Source organism: Lipotes vexillifer, unplaced genomic scaffold (genome assembly GCF_000442215.2).
Source record: "Lipotes vexillifer unplaced genomic scaffold, Lipotes_vexillifer_v1.1 scaffold40, whole genome shotgun sequence".
Taxonomy (NCBI): domain Eukaryota; kingdom Metazoa; phylum Chordata; class Mammalia; order Artiodactyla; family Lipotidae; genus Lipotes; species Lipotes vexillifer.
This window is the reverse complement of record NW_006771578.1, coordinates 2,820,832-2,839,228: the sequence shown is the minus strand read 5'-3', so window position 1 is coordinate 2,839,228 and position 18,397 is coordinate 2,820,832. Positions and strand designations below refer to the sequence as shown.

Sequence of the window (18,397 nt, the reverse complement as noted above, 5' to 3'; positions counted from 1 at the left end):
GTAGGGAAATATATAATTGGGATTCACACACACCTTCTGATACCTTTTTTCAAGGTTCAATTTATTAGCTGCTAAAAATAAGAACTGTCTTTCCAACCACCTAAAGCATGTGCCATTTAGATAAAAGATCACCATCAGAGGAATCTATGCATAATTTTTAAAGAAAATTCAGAGCAATTAATAAGAGAAAATAAATACTGAAATATTAACCATTTAATCTTTATTATTTAATTTTTTTCTGCCACTTTAAGTAAATTTCTCTAACAAAAACTTACTTTCTCCTAGATCCTCTTCCAATAAAAATACTTCCTGTAAACCTTGAAACAAGGTATCCACTCACTCCAAGGCGACTGGCCAACACATATCCTGGGTTGTACTTTATAGAATATTTCTTTAAATATAAAAACAAAAAGGTCAATTATGGAAACACAAAGCATTAAAGCAGCATTTCTTTACCTTTAAAATCTGGAGATAAGACATCACTAACATTTTGGATTGTGGCAATGTAAGGATTCTCAAAAGTAAGTGACCTATTACCCCCAACCCTGCTTTTTGTTAAAGGATTTATAGGCAGAATATTTCTGCTCCTCTCTCTCCTTAAAGAACAGAATTCCCAAGGATGAATGAAAGGGGGATGAAACATACAGTTTGTGAAACTGCCTCAAAAAATAAACTCTACAGTAAGTATTAAACGGCAAACTCTGTAGGCAAGAACGATTTTTAAAAAATTAATTTTCATGTTCTAAGAAGGACCTGGTAAAATACCTGGGAAAAATTGAGGTCTTGATAATTATTACATTGAAATAAAACATGAGTATGTCATCAAAATAGTTGCTACTGAGCAAAACTGAGTGCCCTTCATATATAGATATAAGTAATATTTGTTTCCCCTAATCATTTATTATCATATGAAAATAAGTATGAATAGGCTCATAATTAATACATTGTTAATATAATTCAGTCAATGAAATGTAACCTTTATTTGTGTACTTACGGGAAGAAACTATGAAGACAGTCAAATTCAAAAAAAAATTATCAGACCATACAATTTTTAACCAGGAAGTAAATTACTCACAAATCCAGTACCAACTATGGTAAGCTACCATATACTCCTAACATTATGTATGTGATAATAATAATACATACTTATTTTATATGGATTTCATATACTATGTTCATGTAAATGAATATATAAATATAATAAATATACTATATTTAATAAATTATACAAATATTTTATATTCTTATTTCATGGGAATGTAAGGATATTTTATCATAAGCAAAGCAAAATTTACAGAGAATGGTAAGGAATTATTTTCCACCATTATTTTTTTAATGATCATGTCTACAATGACCCCTAAATGGATACATTTTTTTAGTGGTCTGGAACATAAAGTCACTATTAAAATACACTAATATGCTAGTAAAGAATGCAACACAATCAAAAATATTATCAGATATAGAAATAATTTCAGAATATAAAGGAAGAATTAAGGCAATAGTTCTCTATCACAGGTAGTACCACTTTTCTAAAAAGTATCTGAAAATGTGTTGAGGCACATTCAGTTACAATAATTGACACAGGTTAAGAACACTTAGGGTCCAGGCACCAAGATGCCAATTGTCTTGCCATATACAGGGCAGTCCTATTTAATACACAGTAGTCCTGCTCAAAATACAATTAGTACTCCTTTTGAAAAATATTGGATTATGGTATAGTTAAAGTTAATTACATCACCACAAATATCCTAGAAATTATAAAATGAAAAGTAGAGAAAGAAGGCTTGAGTAAAAGATAAAGAAAATATGTAAAGAGAAAGAAAGTATATTGGAGAAGGCATGCCTAGCAACACTGTACCCTTAGAATTGGGTAGGCTCTGTCAGATCTAAAAAAAGCCAGGGATGAAGCAACAAGTTCTTCTGCCTCCACTGACTCCCAGAGTTCCAGTTTCTTCATCTAAAGGGCCACTCTCCTGATTTCCTGACTACGCCTTCTGAATTATTTCTCCAAAGGAGACCTGATGGCAAGATTTTAGGGACTTCTCTGCTTTCCATAAAGGTTCCTCATGGGTATGCTGATGCCTAATGCCTTAAACTCATTTCACAGGAAATGAAGTTTTAGATTTTTACTACTAGCAAAAATAAAATATAAGTAGCAATGGCTGGCTGAATGTGAATTAATTTCCGTCAAGTTAATTATCTAATCAATCAATAAAAACAAATGATAGATATCAGGATTATCCCCTTATTTTAACAGAGAAAAATAAAAGAGTGCCATGAACTTAAGTGCAGGTTCCTAATTTTCTCTAGGGACTGTTCATCTTTGGCTGAGTAGAGACATATAACCTTTGCAAGAAGGTCATTTGTTACTTGTAACTAAAAATGCAGACCTTGATTAATTATGAAAGGTTTAAAAAAACCCAAGTCTATTCCCAGAGGGTATGCTAATCAATGTTCCACTGGGAATTCCCTGGCGGTCCACTGGTTAGGACTCCAGGCTCTCACTCCTGAGGGCCTGGGTTCAATCCTTGGTCAGGGAAATAAGATCCCACAAGCCACACTACCAACAACCATTAACAACAACTATTATAGATTAATAGTGGGATCTCAGCAGTTTGTTCCCCCAAAGATTTGCATGAAGTTTTGAGCACAGATTCCACTTATTTTTAACTAATACTAGATGCAACTGTGAGAGAATTTAATCAGTGTTAAATAAAATATTTGCAATAATTCAAAGGAGGTACCAAAAATATCCTTCTAACATTTTTAAAGGTAATCAATTCTAAATTAAATCACACGGACTATAGTACTCACATGCTGGTTTTGTATTAAAGTATCAAGATTGGGTTCACATGGAATACTGAAAACCACACGAATCCTGCCTTCTGTAATCACATCCCCTGAATCCTGAACCTTGGAGGGGGAAAAAAAAAATCACAGTATGTTTTAGTCTCTTTCACTACATTTTATTTACTTGTTTTTCTACTTATTTGAGTAGTGTTTATTGTTTCTGAAATACAGTAAGACAATAAAAGTAGATAGTGGAAATTTTCTTTCAATTTGTAAGTGGATGTGCTTATAAATTTGAGTCATTGTACCTTGCTTTAACCAGTTGTTAACCAGCCTTTTTTTAAAAAATTAACTTTAATTTGCAAATAATTTCAAACTACCAAAAAGTTGCAAAAATAAAACAAGTCAAAGAACATTTACCCAGATTCACCTATTATTGACATTTAACTCCATTTAACATTTGTGCTCTATGTGTGTATTTACATACACATAATTATTTTTTGAAACTTTGAGGGTATATTATATATATCATGTTCATTATCCCTAAATATTTTGGTGCATATTTCCTAAGAAGGATATTTTATTATATTACCACAGTACAGTTATTAAATACATAAATTTACGACACAATACTTTAATCCACTGCCCATACACCAGTTTTGTCAGTTGACCCAAAAGTGTCCTATATTTATAGAAAACTCTTTACTCCCTCTACTACAGGATCAGGCTAGGATCAGATATTGCATTTAGTCGTCATATCTCTTTAGCCTCTTTTAATCTAGAATATATCCAGAGCCTTTGCCTTTCACACACTGACATTTTGAAGAATATAGTTCATTCCTCCCTCTCTACTCTGACTTTTTTTTTTTTTTTTTTTTTTTGTTGTGGCCTCTCCCATTGCGGAGCATAGGCTCTGGAAGCGCAGGCCCAGCGGCCATAGCTCACGAGCCCAGCCGCTGTGCGGCATGTGGGATCCTCCCGGACCGGGGCACAAACCTGTGTCCCCTGCATCGGCAGGCGGACTCTCAACCACTGCACCACCAGGGAAGCCCCCTACCCTGACTTTTTAAAAACATTTCTACATTTGGGATTTGTCTAGTGCTTTCTCGTGATCAGGTTAATGTTATATATTCTCAGCCAGAATAGTGCACAGAGGATGTGTCCTTTGTAGAGTATCCCATCTGGAGGTACATGATGTTCATCTGTTCCTCACTATTATATTAATTTTGATCATACAATCAAGATGTTGCTCAATTTCTTTACTGTACAATTATAGTTTTTTGTTTTCCTTGCAACTAAATAAACAATCTGTGGAGAGATACTTTCTAAGACCATGAAAATATCTTGCTCCTGATCAAAAGTTCCCCTTAGAGTTAGCTTCCAATGATGATTGTTGCCTGATTCAATCTGAATCATTATGCTTGTTAAATGATGGTTTTCCAACTCCCTCATTCCCTCCACAATTATCCCTGACATGATAATATAGGCAAAAGTCTTTCCTTTCTCCATTTACTTACCTATTTATTATCACTATGGACTCATGCATTCCTATTCCCCGCCCCTGATGGTTTATAATTCAATATGTACTAGATTATTTTGGTACTTAAACAGTCCCAGATTTGGCCGGTAGGAGCCTCTTTAACCTGGTACCTGTGTTTGTGATATGCTCACATCATTCTTGTGAGTACCTCCTTGCTCTCCTGCATAACTAGTAGTTCTAGGCTCATCTTGTACTTATTCTGCCTCAGCCCTGTAATCAGCCATTTCTCTGAGAAGGCCAGGTCCTTTTTGTGGGATATGGTGTTAGACATCAAGATCAGAGTGTTACATGCTACCAGGGTATCTTTGCTTCCAATCCTTATGAGCAAATAGGGCTAGAAAATATATGTACATATAGGCATATATGCATTCATATATCTACAAACATACATAAATATACGCATATACATGTGCCTATATACATACACATACATACGTATAAAGTATTTTAGCAATCATGAGTTCACATTAATACCTCCAATTCTAATCTGTCCCCACAGGTTCTTTCTTGCATTCTCCTGTTCTATACTTACAAGTAAGTACCTTTTCCCATGTGAGAGCTGGAGTTCCCCAAAACATCAACACATTTATCAATTCATCAACCCAATAATACACTGAAAATAATTTCAGAATTGCTTCACCCATACTACAATAAATAAACCTATGAAAAAAGAGATTAGAATCTGAATTCTTTTTCCACCACCTCCTGATCTCAGCGTGCTCAACACTAAAGATATATAGCCAAATATTGTGTTGTTTATAAATTAGATGAATGAACTCTTTCTTTTTTCCCCTTCAGTATTACATTTTATTTTATGCCTAAATGAAGAGAAGTTAAACAACTGTATTAACTTGAAACCATAAAGAAATTTAATAGTAATAATAACAGGTACTAACTTCTCCAGTGCATCCATAATAGGGTGTTCCCAGCATAAAGACCATACTTCTAGGAGGAAACAAGTCATCCAATGTTTTAATATTGGAGAAACGGGAGTCAAAAGCTCGGATGTCCTATGTAGAATGAAATATAAAAGTGAATCATTACAGTCAAAATTTCTATAGACTGCATATCAAGATTTTTTCCTATGGGATTATGACTATGCTGTCTACAAATGTCAAGTGTAAAGATTTTCTACATAACAATGCCAGAATCTAAAATTTATTATCTCCTTACATGCCAGACACTCTTCTAGGTACTTTACACATTTATTAGTTCATTTCATCCTGAAGACAACCCTCTGTGGCAGAGACCATTACTAGCCCCACTTTATAGATAAGGAAACTAAAACACAGAAAGGTGATCTTGCGCAAGGTCATATGGCTAAGAAGTCAAATCAGTCAGTACTCTTAATCACTATGCTATACTGCTTCCCCCAAATTACATGATCACTACATGCATTTAAAAAAATTTGCCCCCTTAGAACATCTAAGATCACAAACACAAAAGCAAATGCTTTTTGTATTTACTAATTTATTTAAAGCAAACTTTTTGTGAGAATAATAAATAAATACAAAAGAAAAGCTTCCTAACCATACACAGAATGAGTGTCTGAGCATGTTATACTCCTTTTAAACACTACAGTATTTTGCAAATTACATTAAATAATAATATCTATTATATATTGCTGCATATAAATATGATATAGTGTTTTCTTTACACAATGTGCAACAGTGTACATTAAGATAGAATTGAGACCTGATGGAGACTTACTTGGACAATAGTTTGATAAACAAATGGAAGAACTTGTTTTGACCACTGTTTCTCTAGACGGACTTCACCATTTTGATTTACTTGATATCTACGACCTGTGAGTAACTGACCATATACAACTGCAGATGTTTCATTTATTATTATTCCTTTTCTTCTCAGGTAGCTCAAAGAAAAAATAAAAAATAAATATAGATGTGTATGAGTGTGCATATATTCTAAGATGATAATCATCATTCAAACTACCAATTCATAATCAAATGCTTAAATAAACTTTAAATAAATATGCTAGCAGTTCTGAGTACCTAACTTAAGACTTTTTGCATTATCCTGTGGCTACCTTTCCCAAAGTCTGTAAGATTAAATAAGAACTCATAGAGTTTTAAGAAACTCCTGTGTTTCATACCCACTAGGCTGGCTATAACAAAAAACTGAAAACAAGAAGTGCTGTGGGACTTCCCTTGTGGCGCAGTGGTTAAGAATCAGCCTGCCAGTGCTGGGGACATGGGTTCAAGCCCTGGCCTGGGAAGATCCCACATGCTGTGGAGCAACTAAGCCCATGTGCCACAACTACTGAGCCTGCGCTCTAGAGCCCGTGAGCCACAACTACTGAAGCCTGTGCGCCTAGAGCCCGTACTCTGCACCAAGAGAAGCCACCACAATGAGAAGCCCGTGCACTGCAACGAAGAGTGGCCTCCACTCGCCACAACTAGAGAAAGCCCACGCATAGCAACGAAGACCCAACGCAGCCAAAAAAAAAAAAAAGAAGTGTTGGAAAGGATGTGGAGAGACTGGAACACTTGTATACTGCTGATGGGAATGTAAAACAGTGCAGCCACTGCAGAAAACAGTTTCACAGTTCCTCAAAAAGTTAAACAGAGAACTGCCAAACAGCCTGGCAATTCCACTCCTAAGTATGTAACCAAAGAACTGCAAACAAGGAATCAAACAAATATTTATAGACCTATGCTCATAACAGCACTATTCACAATAGCAAAAAGGTGGAAAGAAGCCATATGTCCAACAGATGAATGCATAAACAAAAGGTGGTATATCCATACAATGAAATATTTGGCCATAAAAAGAAATAAGTATTGACATATACTACAATGTGTATGAACCCCCTAAACATGCTAAGTGAAAGAAGCCAGACACAAAAGGTCACATATTATGTGACTCTATTTATATGAAACATCCAGAATAGGTAAATCCAGAAAGACAGAAAATAGAGATTGACAGGGAGGGGCATTCAGTCTAAAGTAGGGGTTGGCAAACTATGGTAACAGGCTAAGTCCAGACTGCCTCCTATTCTTATAAATAAAAGTTACTGGAACACAGTCAATCATTTATTTAATATCTATGGCTGCTTTTGTGATATAACAACAGAGTTGAGAAGTTGTGACAAAAACTGTAAAGTCTACAAAGCCTAAAGTATTTACTATTTGGCCTTTACAGAAAAAGTGTGCTGATTCCTGATATGAAGATGCAATCATTCTTCATCTGAGGGATATTTTCTTATCTCCTTTCCATTTCCTCTTTCTAGAACTCCTATCAGATACATATCAGAAATTCTGACTATACTATTTTCATCTCTTTGTGCTTTTTGTACTACGTGCTGAAGGAATTCCTCAGCTTGATCTTTTAGCTCACTGATTCAGTTTTCAGTATGCCCATATTACTATTCAGACCATCTACTGAGCTCATTATAGAAATCATAATTTTATTTTCGTATATGTGTCTATACAAAAATATATGTATTATATAATATATACTATATATAGTTACATAGTATATAAATAACGTTATTATATATACATATATTTTATATAGCAAAATTAAAATTATGGTGAAAAAACCAGATATGTTCCCTACCCTTATGGAGCCTACTATCTATGAAAAGAGTCTTAAAGTAACCACACTCATAAATTTATTATTATGATTCTATTTATGTGCTATAAAAGAAAATTTGGAATGATGTGAGCTATGACAGGGGTATCTAACTTACACTATTGGGAGGCCAAAAATGCTCCATTTCTCCCCCTGACAGCTGTGTTCATCTCCTTTTATGCTGGATAGCTTTTCATGGTCTTTTTACATATTTCCTGTTTAATCATCTTTGAATAAGGATATTATGGCCTGGTATTAGCTCCTATAATTGTAGAAGAGGTATCTCCTTGAGTTCCCATTTATCAATGGATGCTACTACAGTATAAACAGGAGGGCTGATGGGTATACATTTATAACACCATTTCATGTGCCACTGCCAGTTTCTATTATTCTGTTTTGCTTTAGGGAATTCTAGTGTTTGGATGAAAAAGGAGAGGTACCGTTAGGGTGGGATCATGGGACACAAGGCACCCTGAAAATTAGCATTCCAAGGAGGGTTAGCTTCTTCTTTACTTAGTTGGTATAGACCTTGCCTTTCTGAATTCAGAGCATAAGGGACTTGGGTGTAGGGAGGAGGGGAGTAGGGAGGAGGGAAGGGTGAAGAACAAAGGAGAGTATGCCCTCCTATTTTTATTAGTTACATGTGGCCAAGAAATTCAGTGGCCTTATGGTTAGCGAAATTAACTCTCAAATTCAGGCAACTTATGAACTGTGTATTCCTAGTATAAGTGATTATGTCTTTTCTTTCTTTTTTTTTGTACATCATGAAATATTTCAGTGACAAACTGGGCAAGGCTCTAACCGCTGCTAACCAGATTTTATTTTAAATTAGAACTCATTACTTTTTTAGACCATAAAATGAAGATGCAGTCAGTATTCAGAGTAATCACACCAAGTAGAAAATAAGTTAAAAAATAAGTACATCAGACCACCACATTCTAGTTCAGTGACATTAAATACTATTTATGACACTCACTATTCTGAAATTCCTTGTACTTCTTTTGTCCAGTTAGATTGTTCTTTGTCTCCAAGATGGACCACTTTAGAGGGTGGTGCAGTTCTTCCCAAATAAAGTTTCTGTGTTCCTGCAGGTTCTTCCAAGTAAAACCTTAAAAATTAAAATGATATTACCCGCAAATTTGTGGTTTAATATAGAGTTCTAGTAGTGTGAGTCTTCAAAGTGAAAAGATTTCTACATGGTATAACGGCAAAAAAACCAAAAAACAAAAAGCCTCCTTTTTAAAAACTGTAATATGAATTTCAGAACAAACACTTGTAAAAAATTTTAATCAAAATTTAAAACAAATTACTATTCTTTCTCTATAAGAAATTAAACTAAATACATAATAAAAATATAAAATTTTAAAGAATTAATACTCTCAAATTCAATAAAGTAGTTTTGCTAAAATAGTTTAACTTGATTCTAATCAAGCCACTATACCTAACTCCCAGTTTACAGGAAACATGTCGGATGGAGGACCAACTTAAATGACACTAAGAGGAAACAACTAGGTAAATTCAGAATTCTAAAAAATAACTGGCTTGGACTTTAAGAAAAAAGGCAGGGAAGTAAGTTTAGCCAGGTCCTAGGATATAAAATCAACATACAGAAATCAATTATATTTCTATATACTAGCTGGGGAAACTGAAATTGAAAACATAATACTATCCATACTTGCTCCAAAAAATTTTAAATACTTAGGTAGGTACAAATCTAACAAAACATATACAGGTTCAGTATGCTGAGGAAACAAAATAGTGATAAAAAATCAAAGATTAAAATAAATGGAGAGATAAATGGATCTTCATTTATCCATTTGGATCAGAAGACTCAACACAGTAAAGATGTCAAATCTCCACAAATTATAAGTTTAGTACAATTCCTATCAAAATTTCTCAAAGATTTTTATAAATATAAAAAAATTTATTCTAAACTATATATAGAAAGGCAAAGGACCAAAAATAGTTAAAACAATTTTGAAAAAAAAAAAAAGTAAGGAATCGCTCTACCTAAGGTTAAGACTTACTACATAGCTACAGTAACAAGACAATGTGGTGTGGGCATAAAAAATAGACATAGAGACAAATGTAACAAAACAGAGAACCCACAAGTAGACCCATACAAATATGCTCAACTTATTTTTGACGTAGGTGTAAAAGCAAACTAATGGAGGAAGGAGAGTTTTTCAACAAATAGTACTGGAGTTAATTTGATATTCATAGGTAAACATATGAAACTTGACCCAAACCTCATACCTTATATAAAAATTAATTCAAAATGGATCATGGATTTAAATATAAAAGGAGAAGGTAAAACGATAAAACTTTTTGGAGAAAATCTTCTTTGGGACCTAGGGCTAGGTCAAGAGTTCTTAGACCAAAAGCACGATCCATAAAACTAAAAACTGATAACTGGACTTCATCAAAAAGGCAGGGGAACTGAATTTTGATGATTAAAAAAGAATGTTCAATACCAGTTCATACTGGTACTGACTTCTCATCAACAAAATTACGCAACAAAACACAACTGAGATACGTTTGCAGAGACCTAAGGAAAAAGGATTAGGCCTCTAACTCTAAACCTATGCATGAGAAAAACAACAAAAAAAACCTTTTGGATATGTAATAACTCAGAAAACATTAACATCCTCACATTTTCTCTGAAAAATTACTTTAGAAAGTTCTAGACATGAAAAATAACAAAAGAACAAGATATCAGACCAAGTAAAAGATGACAAAGAATAGCCTGTCTAAATAATCACTGATAAAATGATTGTGAACTTGAATAAAATGTTAAATTATTTTTAGAATAGAAGATATGTGTTTTTTAATATATTATGTAAATGAAACCTGGGAAAGGCATGGAAAAGGTAAGGCTACATATGCTATTTATTCTTGTCAGAAAGAAATATATTTGCTAATTTATATAATGATAAAAGAAAAGAAAAGAATTAGGATATAGAACTTCCAAGCTATTGAAAGGAAAAGAAGGCAAAAGGGAAAAAATAATATATGCATCTAAAATATGCATCTCAACATTATAAAGCAACTATACTCCAACAAAATTTAATTTAAAAAATAAAATAAAATACTAATAAAAAATATGCATCTCAAGGTATGTTGTCAATAGTGGTTGAACCTGGAGTGTGGTATGATTAGAGGACTTTCATTTTCACTATAGAGTGTAAATATTTTACAAATATTATATCAGTTAAAATGTATGAATAAAAGCCAACAAATAGCAAAGCACATATAAACTTTAAAAATTATAAATAAAATCTTACTTAGTTTCTCCATCTGATACACCAACAACTCTAGCTTCTTCAAGATGAGGCCAATTGACAAAGAGAGACTTCCCAAGCACTGATGAAGCTATATTTTCTACACTCTTAAAGTAAAAGCAGAAAAGTTCATTCATGTTATAGGTCCAAGAGAGAATTTTACAGAGACAAAATTAAATAATTAAAACTGGCTTGTGTTTATAACAGTGTATTTAAAATCTATAAAAACCATGCCTTAATAATTAAAACAGATATAAAATATTATTTGATGGCTCAGGCCAATTACTCCCTATTAGTAACTGCTCTTCTCAGCTTTATTCCCACTTAATTATTCCATCCACTTGAATTCAGTTTTTAAAATGTCTCTTCTCTAAGTTGTGCCTTTATTGCCAACTACTCTCTGTCTTTCTAGTACATTTTCCAGGATTTCTGTTCTTTTAGTTTTTTCCCTTTCCTTTATTTATTTATTTTTATTTAAAAACTTTTTTTGGCCACGCCACACGGCATGCAGGATCTTAGTTCCCTGACCAGGGACTGAACCCTAGCCCCCTGCAGTGGAAGCATGGAGTCTTAACCAGTGGACCACCAGGGAAGTCCTCCTTCTTAAAAAAAAAAAAATTTTTTTTCAGTTGTTTTTACTTATCTGCCTTTCTTTATTCTTTAATTTATTATGAATCTGTGTAAGTTTACCAACTTCACCTTCCCCTCTGCCAATCTCTTCTTATTAGAAGGGAACTATGACCAACTTAAAAGTAATTTTCTGCAGTATAAACATCTCAGCACTAGGAAGCTTGCCTCCTCATTTTTTCAACAGCACTGGCAGTTATTAGTGAAGGATGGCCCACTGATTTTAATCCTAAATGAAATTACTTGGCGAGAAAACAGGTTTCAGTAAAATCAAACAGAAGAACACTGACCTATAATGTGAGTATTACTGTTCACAATAATAGCCAACATTAGTAGAAATAATGTCCAGCAAGAAACCTAGGTTCTTAGTTCTGCTGCTAACTAGCTGAGTGAATGTCCCTTTTCCAATATTCATTTAAGTTTTTTAATTTGTAAAATTAATGAGCTGGATTAGTTGCTTCACAAAATTCCAACCAGTTGTAAAATTCTATGATGCTATTATTCTCATGATTATCAGCTTATTTTTCTCATGGAAACTGAGAAAAGTGAAAAGAACAGCATAGATGTCTAGAAAAGGGCTATTATTATTTCATATCAAATAATCAGATAGCATAAAACAGAATCTAAAATATGTAATTCATTTCAGTTTGTGGTTGGTATAATTAAATAAGAACACTAGACTTATTTCAAGTTAGAAACTATGGGTCCAAAATTGGGTTCTGCCTCTCTTCAGCTATGGACTCTTAGGCAAATCCTTTAATCCCACTGAGTCTCAGTTTTCTTTTATAAGAAGTTATAACATCTACCTCACAATATTTATTTAAGGATAAAATAATATACACAAAAGCTTTTTTAAACTATAAAATGCTGCACAGTTGGCCCTCTGTATCCATGGGTTCCACATCTGCAGATTCAACCAACTACTGATGGAGAATATTTAAAAAAAAACAAAAAGAAAAAACTCCAGAAAGTTTCAACAAATGCTGGCAACTATTTACATAACATTTACATTGTATTTACAATTATTTATATTGTATTAAGTATTATAAGTGAAAGAGATGATCTAAAGTATAAGGCAGGATGTGTGTAGGTCATATGCAAATATTACACCATTTTATATAAGAGACTTGAGCATCCACAGATTTTGGTATCAGTGGGGAGTCCTGGAACCAATGCCCCATGGATACTGAGGGACAACTATAAATATTCTGTATGAAATAATACCTTAAGTAAAAATTCTTAAAAGGAAACATTACTATTACTGTTGGTTAGACAATAACTTTGTGGTAGAAACTGAAGTTGAAATATAAATTTTGATTCACATTTTTTCTTTTCATTATGCTTAATCATTATTAGCAAATACTTCTTTAACAAATAGAGATGACTATTTTTAGACTTTTGGGGGTAACTTTTTATTTTATTTACTATATTTAGACATCTCTTACAGTGAACATACAAAAGAATGACTATTCTGATAAATAAAACAAGTTTCAACATTAGAACTGGCTCCCTTAATTATCCTTTTCCCTTCTTTCCTAGATTAATCCTTTCCCATAAGCCCTAGAGGCAATCCACTTCACACCCTTTCCCTCTACAGTGCCTTTAAGAGCTCCTTTCTTCTTTAGCTCTACCTCTCTTCTTTTGTATGGATTTGCTAAATGAGCTGCCTCTTCTTTACCTACAGTTATGTTTCTAGCCCTCTTTTCAATGATAAACTTCTTAACCAAGGGCTTAAGACTTGCTATCTCGACTTCCCACCTAACGAGTCCCGGATTAGTACTTAGGAATTGGACTTCTGCCTCCAACAACCTATGGGAATGGAATTCTCAAAGTCCAGTAATGATGCCCAAAGGACAAACTCACAGACCTTATTTTAGTTTTCACTCTTCTTGAACTGTATGTACCATCTACTCCATGCTTCTGTGACACTACTAAACATGGGAATTATTCTCTTTCTTCTCTGAACACTATGTAACTTTTACTGGTTCCTTTTCCACCCTTTCCACCCATGGGTACTTCCTCATGCTGGAGCCTTGAACCTTGAGAATCCCCTTTCTTCAAGGAAATGAGCCCCGAGGCCCTAGCCATCACTTCCTTGCTAAGGCCCTACATATCCCTATTGCCTTACAAGCTCTAGCTCCAGGTATTCAACTGTGTATAAGTTGCCTTTCTTTTTTAATTAATTAATTAATTAACTAATTAATTAATTTATTTATTTCAGTACGCGGGCCTCTCACTTTTGTGGCCTCTCCCGTTGCGGAGCACAGGCTCCGGATGCGCAGGCTCAGCGGCCATGGCTCACGGGCCCAGCCGCTCCGCGGCATGTGGGATCTTCCCGGACCGGGGCACGAACCCGCGTCCCCTGCATCGGCAGGCGGACTCTCAACCACTGCGCCACCAGGGAAGCCCATAAGTTGCCTTTCTTGACTGAAGTTTTTCATCTGAACCACAGAACACAAAAAACAATTTGACTACGTATTTCCCCAATTCTTCCAAGGATGGTAGATAACTAGTACCATTCTAAATGCACAAAAGGTAAATTAATCTATTATAAACGAATGGATGACTTAGGGCAAGAGGGCTTAAACCTCTTGTGGAACCCTGTTGAGAAAGGCTGAAAGGGCAACTCCAGTTAAATGTCCTAGCACCAACTTAAAATTCTATTACTGATAATTAATCCCCTCAAGCCAGTGCCTCTTCCATTTTAACTTCTTTATTCCAATAAACAGTAATTGTTTTTCAGTTAATTAGTCTGATATCTTAGAGTGATTCATATTTAATATTTTTTCTTTTCATCCCCTATTTCTGAACAAATGATGAAACTTGTGAATTTTATTTAGTCCTGTTCATCTAGATCTATTACCACTTCCACAGTTTATGCCCTTATTTTCTAAGGCTTCTATAACCACAACCTCAACTTGCAGGCTTTTCCATTTTCTTCCATGTTTTTGGTATGCACTTTAGTCTACTATATTGCCACCAAATTAATCTTTATGAAAATACCAATTTCAAGATAACAGTCATGAAAAATAAGTCCAAACTCCTTAGCCTGGTATTCAAGGTCCTCCATAATCTGGCCTCAATCTGTTTTTTCAACCTTATTGTCTACTATTTCCCAATACAAGTCCTCTGATTCAGTCAGGTTTATCTATTCCTTCTCCTCAAATACATCACATTTACTCTAAAAAAAGAAAAAGTATTAAAAAAAAAATTCAGACATACAAAAAGGTTAAAAAAAATAAGATAATGTATCACATTTATTTTTTACTATAACTCCCAGCTCATGTTCTTCTTTCAACTGGAATACCTTTCCCCTCCTTTTTCCTCTTTATGATAATCTTTCTTTTAGCACCCAGCTCAAGCCCATTTTCATCTACAGTTCTGTACTTAACCTTTAGCTCACATAGCTCATCTCCTCTTCAAATTCCTACAGCATTTTTTTTGCTCATTATGTCACAATTATATATATCCTTTAATTTGTGTAAATGTTTCTTTATCCTTATTTCCTGTGAAATTCTGGAGTTACTACATGTTATACCACTTTGGAAAACACGTTGCAGCTAAAACAGTTTTATGCATAATAAGCACGTAAGAAATATATAATGAAGAAAATACTTACAAGTTCATCTGATTCTGCATTCACTAATATTTCCAACATCATGTTTTCTCCACGACTGCTTTGCTGGAATACTTGAACCCCACTTTTCTTCAAAAAAAACTTTAAAAGAAGTCATAGATTTTAATTTTTTCTCCATAATCACTTCACATTCAATAAAGTGAAAAAATTTTATGAAAATAAATAGCCACTGACTTTGTGTTTGATGTGTTTCAAAGTAGGAAATCCACAGAAATATAATGCCTTTTGGTCAACCCTGGTTATTTTGTTTTTGCTTATGTCTACACGCCAAGCATCTAATGATATTATTCTATACCTAGAAAATAAATGGAGACATTTAATTTAAAATTCATACATTACAAGCAATCACAGGTTTTCAGCATTCCCTTCAGTATTTTGCCAGAGTCCTCCTTGCTTTTAACAGGAGAATTAAAAATTCGTCCTTTAAGAGAAAGAAAATACAGAGCAGCAGATTCTTCATTGGTATTGATCCAGACACAACCATGCCTGTAAGATACTGAGTGGACGTTCTCCCCATTAATTTAAAAAATATATATAATATATAAAAATATATAATATATATAAATTATATATGTATATATACATGATTTTTATACTAAGGGAACATACAAAACATACTACAAATCTCTATATCCTCCATGTTCCAAAACCCAGAATGGAAAATAAACGTTTTATAATGTCTATAAATACCTTTCTCTTAGCTTTAACAAAAGGAAAAATCATAACTGAGAAACATTTACTTCATCTGCAACACAACTGCCATCTAGATATTATTTGCAGAGATGAGAGAAGAGAAAAAACAAGGAAGACATCTTAATGAGGAAGAGAAAGTAGAAATAGGTTTGAGGCAAGAAACAGAGGAGCTCTTTTTTTTTTTTTTTTTTTTTTTGCGGTACGCGGGCCTCTCCCGTTGCGGAGCACAGGCTCCGGATGCGCAGGCTCAGCGGCCATGGCTCACAGGCCCAGCCGCTCCGCGGCATGTGGGATCTTCCCAGACTGGGGCACGAACCCGTGTTCCCTGAATCGGCAGGTGGACTCTCAACCACGGCGCCACCAGGGAAGCCCCCAGAGGAGCTCTTTTATTTCTTGTTTTCCTTCTTTCCAGTTGGGTGGTTGGGGAATATAAGAGGCAAAGTCATAGCATGTCAAATAATGCTGGGAGCAGACACTGGCAATGGAAACAAAAATTCATACATCCTCTTGAGGGAGAGAACAGATATATACGGGGGTGGACAACTTTAACAGAAGACGAAAACAGAGAAGCAGAATTGGACCAAAGCAGAGAACTATAGAAACAACTGTGAGAGAGAGAGAGAAAGAGAGAGATGCTATGATCCTTGGCAAGTTGCATGTAATTAATTCATTATCAATTGACTACAACTGTCATAAATTATTTGTTAATTCTCCAAGTAGATATTCAAAAGCTTGCTTTTTTTTTTTTTTGAGCTCTCTGTTGTTGAAAAATTACCAAACAACATTACCTTGCGCAGCATCGTCCTATGGCAGGGAACTTTTCTGGCCACGGAGAGGGGTACATGAACTCTGTCTCGCTATCATACCAGCACATCAGGCACTCACTATGTTGGTTTCTTTTCCTCTCTTCTTTTTTCAGGGAGTGGTTGCATGTCTCCATGGCTTCCAACAATCGCTTCTGAATATAAAGATTGGAGAGAGGGGTTAAAAATACAGAAATTCTGTAATCTCAACCTACAGAATAAATATTTTCCCTCGGAATACAGAATTACTATTTGTGTTCTTGAAAAACAAAAATCTTAACTAATACAATTCTTTTCCATTTCATTACATGAAAAACTGATGTGCTATTCTTGTTTCAAAGGGCCCTAGAATATTGCTTGTCACTACAAATTCCTCTGAAACTATTACTCCAACAGCAATCACTAACGTGTGGATAAAATCAGCAGAAAATCAAAATTTAAATATGAATTGATCGCAATTATAATTTATCTTAATTCACTGCTCATTGATCTCTTACTTTACAAATTGTACAATGGTATAGGTATGTTCATCTTTCCAATTATCTTTTGTATTTAACATAATTCCAATCAAATCACAATGGTTTAAAATATTTCTTTTTAAAGGACAAAATGATGTTAGTGTTCATATTGGAAGGATGAATGTGTAAGCTGCAAAAAGTTACCAGGAACTTGTCTTACCAGATCCTATCACTTTTTATAAAACTACCTGTAAGCAAAACACTTAAGTATTGACACCACAAGAGACCCACAGACCAGAAGAACAAAACAGAGTTCAAAAACAAATCCAAATGTACGTCAAACATGGTATTTCAGATATTTAAATAGTGCTTTTGTCATAACTAGCTATCCAGCTAGGAGAGAAAGCACATATACTTTCCAATATCATACCATATACAAAAGCAAGTATCAGAGTAATGAGACAACAAAAATAATGGGAAAAAATCTAGGAGACTATTGATAATTTGGAGTAAAAAACTCTTAAATAAGGCAGGAAAAAGCTGAGCAGCTTTAAGGAAAAAGACATTTTTCAAGGAAAAGAAAATGTATGTGATAAAAGATGTCACAAAAAAATCAACAGGCAAATGCCACACTGGGGAAAAATATTCCTAATATAAAAAGAGTTGTTCAAAATCAAAAAAAGAAAATGAGGAAAAGGATATAGACAGACAATTTACAAAAGAGAAAATGAAAAAGACAAACATACATAAAAATATACTTAAATTAGGAATCAGGGAAAAATAAATTTGAATGAATGGCATTCTTTATCATCAGTAGACTTTATCATCAAAATTAAATAAAGCAATAATATTCAGGACTAGAAAAGCAGAGAAGTAGGCACTTAAATATTGCTGGTGTAAATTAGACCAGTCTTCTTGAAAAAGAAGACTGGTAATATTCATTAAAACAAAAAATACACATTCCCATTAACCAA

General features: G+C 34.1%; 1 protein-coding gene across 3 annotated transcripts in view; it reads right to left on the bottom strand.

Annotated features, from left to right (window-relative positions):
• The window catches only part of XRN1 (5'-3' exoribonuclease 1), a 93,209-nt gene that overhangs the window by 42,592 nt on the left and 32,220 nt on the right, over window positions 1-18,397 (bottom strand). For all 3 annotated transcript variants that reach the window (XM_007446951.1, XM_007446949.1, XM_007446950.1), the window contains exons 16-24: window positions 16,951-17,120; window positions 15,644-15,764; window positions 15,452-15,550; window positions 11,209-11,312; window positions 8,901-9,032; window positions 6,041-6,203; window positions 5,227-5,340; window positions 2,815-2,913; window positions 276-391 (exon numbers count right to left, since the gene is read on the bottom strand). In XM_007446951.1, the coding sequence (XP_007447013.1) occupies window positions 276-391; window positions 2,815-2,913; window positions 5,227-5,340; window positions 6,041-6,203; window positions 8,901-9,032; window positions 11,209-11,312; window positions 15,452-15,550; window positions 15,644-15,764; window positions 16,951-17,120 (1,118 nt within the window). The remainder of the gene's footprint in view (window positions 1-275; window positions 392-2,814; window positions 2,914-5,226; window positions 5,341-6,040; window positions 6,204-8,900; window positions 9,033-11,208; window positions 11,313-15,451; window positions 15,551-15,643; window positions 15,765-16,950; window positions 17,121-18,397) is intronic.